This window comes from Ictalurus furcatus, chromosome 15 (assembly GCF_023375685.1).
Source record: "Ictalurus furcatus strain D&B chromosome 15, Billie_1.0, whole genome shotgun sequence".
Lineage (NCBI taxonomy): Eukaryota > Metazoa > Chordata > Actinopteri > Siluriformes > Ictaluridae > Ictalurus > Ictalurus furcatus.
The window spans coordinates 24,509,744-24,513,973 of record NC_071269.1 but is presented as its reverse complement, the minus strand read 5'-3'; the positions used below and the strand labels follow the sequence as shown (position 1 = coordinate 24,513,973).

At 39.3% G+C, this 4,230-nt stretch overlaps 1 protein-coding gene across 1 annotated transcript; it reads right to left on the bottom strand.

Moving 5' to 3' along the window:
* Positions 1-264: 264 nt before the first annotated feature.
* On the bottom strand, positions 265-2,271 carry LOC128619905 (uncharacterized). Its single transcript, XM_053644407.1, has 2 exons — positions 1,844-2,271; positions 265-1,549 (listed from the first exon to the last, which is right to left on the bottom strand). The coding sequence occupies exons 1-2, from the start codon at positions 2,132-2,134 to the stop codon at positions 434-436; spliced, it is 1,407 nt and encodes a 468-aa protein (XP_053500382.1). The 5' UTR covers positions 2,135-2,271; the 3' UTR covers positions 265-433.
* Between the last annotated feature and the right edge of the window lie 1,959 nt (positions 2,272-4,230).

Below are 4,230 nucleotides of genomic sequence, written 5' to 3'. Positions count from 1 at the left end.
CCGCCAAAGCCCACTCTGCTCAGCCAGCTCCTAAATTACATGGAAATTGAGTGGCTGTGCAAGCTAATAAAACTGCTACAGTGCCCCAAGCAGCTCACACTCCTCTCTCCAAACAGCGGACAAGTTATAAGAAATCCACACAAGCTAAAGCGTTAACGCTGCATTATCAACACAGCTTCAGGATTGATGGGAGCCATACTGCATATATATATATATATATATATATATATATATATATATATATATATATATATATATAAAAATGAATGGTTAAGTGAGGGGTGGGGTTAGCTTTTGTGGTTTAACCTTAAATCATATTCAAATGAAAATGGACTAAACTAATGTATATTAAATAATTTTTCCATCATCATCTGTGACTTCGGAAGGGTTATACTATTAAATACTTAAATATAGCAATCCTTCCAAACCAATACTAAGAAAGAAAATGTATCTTCAGTAAATGCTTTATCCTGGTTGCACTAGCAACAGGAAGAACATGATAAACTGTGAAGCAGCAATGCTTGCTGCTGTGCCATGCTAAAAACAATCTTCCTAAACCAGCACCGAAACATAACCAAAACAACACAAAGACATAACAATCCTCCAAAAAACACACCAAAATATAACAACCTCCCAAAACAACACCAAGACATAACAATCCTTCCAAACACACACCAAAACATAACAACCTCCCAAAACAACACCAATACATAACAACCTCCCAAAACAACACCAAGAAATAACAACCTCCCAAAACACACACCAAAACATAACAATCCTCCCAAAACAACACCAAAACATAACAATCCTCCCAAAACACACACCAAAACATAACAATCCTCCCAAAACAACACCAAAACATAACAATCCTCCCAAAACACACACCAAAACATAACAACCTCCCAAAACACACACCAAGACATAACAATCCTCCCAAAACAACACCAAAACATAACAATCCTCCCAAAACAACACAAAGACATAACAGTCCTCCCAAACACACACCAAAACATAACAACCTCCCAAAACAACACCAAGAAATAACAATCCTCCCAAAACAACACCAAAACATAACAACCTCCCAAAACAACACCAAGACATAACAACCTCCCAAAACAACACCAAGAAATAACAACCTCCCAAACACACACCAAAACATAACAACCTCCCAAAACAACACCAAGCAAGACATAACAACCTCCCAAACACACACCAAAACATAACAACCTCCCAAAACAACACCAAGAAATAACAACCTCCCAAAACAACACCAAGACATAACAACCTCCCAAAACAACACCAAGACATAACAACCTCCCAAAACACACACCAAAACATAACAATCCTCCAAAACACACACCAACACATAACAATCCTCCCAAAACAACACCAAGACATAACAATCCTCCAAAACAACACCAAAACATAACAATCCTCCCAAAACACACCAAAACATAACAACCTCCCAAAACAACACCAAGACATAACAACCTCCCAAAACAACACCAAGAAATAACAACCTCCCAAACACACACCAAAACATAACAACCTCCCAAAACAACACCAAGACATAACAATCTCCCAAAACAACACCAATACATAACAACCTCCCAAACACACACCAAAACATAACAACCTCCCAAAACAACACCAAGACATAACAACCTCCCAAACACACACCAAAACATAACAACCTCCCAAAACAACACCAAGAAATAACAACCTCCCAAAACAACACCAAGAAATAACAATCCTCCCAAAACAACACCAAAACATAACAATCCTCCCAAAACACACACCAAAACATAACAATCCTCCCAAACACACACCAAAACATAACAACCTCCCAAAACAACACCAAGCAAGACATAACAACCTCCCAAACACACACCAAAACATAACAACCTCCCAAAACAACACCAAGAAATAACAACCTCCCAAAACAACACCAAGACATAACAACCTCCCAAAACAACACCAAGACATAACAACCTCCCAAAACACACACCAAAACATAACAATCCTCCAAAACACACACCAACACATAACAATCCTCCCAAAACAACACCAAGACATAACAATCCTCCAAAACAACACCAAAACATAACAATCCTCCCAAAACACACCAAAACATAACAACCTCCCAAAACAACACCAAGACATAACAATCCTCCCAAAACAACACCAAGAAATAACAAACTCCCAAAACAATAACAATTAGATCCCACACTTTCCACCTCAGTCATGTCCCTTTGTTTTTTTTCTTTTCTTTGTAGTGTGTCCTTTGTGTGTGTATAGTCTTGGTGAGATCCGCTGGATTTCTGGGCTGCCCCCCCCCCCCCCCCAATTATCCTCTAGTGTCCATCTCTTCCACTTTTTGATCTCGGACTGTTACTTGGTTTCCAATTACAGATCTTTGTCTTCCTGTTTATTTGACCCCTTGCTGCCTGTACTAACGCTGATTCCTGGATTAGCCCTAATAAAGACATCTTTACATGCATCCTTCTTCCTCTACCGAGAATTAGGAGATAGTGCTAGCTGTAAGATTCCCTTTGCAGTTTTGACAGACCTTTGAGATTTCTTACTGAGATGTAGGCCAGTAATTGTTCACTTTCAGAGAAAATCCAAAGGTCAGGTCAAAAATATCAGAGATTTGTGAGTGTAACCTGCTTAAGAATCTTTTAAACATGTAAAACTATATTAATATAGCATTACTTTTAAGTGCCTGGGCCCCTGAGTGCATTATGCAAATACATATAGCACTTAGTGCCACTATAATTACTTCTAATTATTTCTATTTATTTTTAAATCATTGCCCTATTTTGTGTTATGATTGAGAGTGTGTTCAGTTTTTTTTTCCGGCTCAGTAGGAGGAAATGCTCCTGAGATTCACACACTCCTGTCATCGCTGAGGAAGCCTTTAATGACGAGCCTTTTTAAAGCCGGGCTCATTTAGATCTTTGATTCACACTCATGCTGGTTTGGGTGTTTTTCATCCCAACGATGCCCTCTTTCTCTTTCCGGGCTTGAGATCTGAGAGTGTGCCATGCCTCTGGAGGTCGATGCCTGGATCTTTTTGTTGTAGTTGTTAATTAATTACGTCCCTGAAGCCCTGTGGTGAGCCCTGGGCTGTGTTAAGGCGTCCCCTCTTTTTACCACCGGCTGTCTCTCTCTCTCTATCTCTCTCTCTCACTCATTTATGCATCTAAATATTTTTTAAAAAGTTTTGCGCTTGCTAAAAAAACATATCCATACATTGTGTGTACGATTCAAAGTCTCTGTATGGCTAAAGTCTAAAAGCATACATCAGCCTGCTACTGAAGGAAGTGTGGCTTCTTTATAATGCACATGTAGATCTGTCAATTTTCACGCGTTTTGCGTAGGAACTCTGCATTTAAACATCGGAGTGTGTTGCCTTTTTTGTTGTCACTCTAAAACATGCAAATGTGGAAGAGCAGTCTCCTTAGGTTATGTTTAGCGTCTGCCATACAAGTTGCTGTGAATGAGCTGTTGCTATAGAAACAATAACATTTGCCAATTTTCTTTTCCTGATTCTGACTTCTGATCGATGATGGACAGATGGATGAATAGATAACCAAATGGATAGATGGGGCAGATGGATAGATGCTTGGATAGATGAAAGTATGGAGGGACAGATGGATGAAGAGACGGATGGATGGATAGATGGGGCAGGTGGACGAATTCACAGAAATGGGTGGCTGTTTGGATAGGTGGACAGATGGATTAAAAATGGATGGATGAATGGATGGATCAAGGGTGGAGGGATGGAAGGGTAATGTAGAAAAGATGGAAGGATGTACAGGTTGCCAGCTAGATACGCACTGATGGATGGATGGATGGATGAGTGGATGAATGAATGAATGAATGTTTGGAATTAAACAAAAATACAGAAAGTAGTTCAATCCAAGAAGAAAAACAAAAGTTAAATCTAAACTGAATTTCTAATCAATCCTCTGTATTGTATTTTGTGTGTGTGTGTGTGTGTGTGGTGAAAAACGCATTGCATAATCACTTCACTTTCTCCAAACTCCAAAGCACCATTTCTGTTTCTCACATTTCTTGACTTTTATAATTATCTCTTTCAGAATCACAGGTACCGATGCTAAGTGTTGCACTAAGTGTGAGCGCTCGAGCTAATGGAGGTAATAAACGTGATAGAGAGATCATGGCCATCTGGTGCCAGATGAGTGTGTTTGGACAAAGAGAGCT

What these genes read in the sequence shown, in the direction of transcription:
- LOC128619905 (XM_053644407.1), bottom strand. Translation starts at nt 2,134, where the DNA reads ATGTTTTGGTGTGTTTTGGGAGGATTGTTATGTTTTGGTGTTGTTTTG. An exon ending in GCTTGGTGTTGTTTTGGGAG is followed by an intron (nt 1,550 to 1,843) that starts GTTGTTATGTTT and finishes TTGTTTTGGGAG; the next exon opens with GTTGTTATGTTTTGGTGTGT.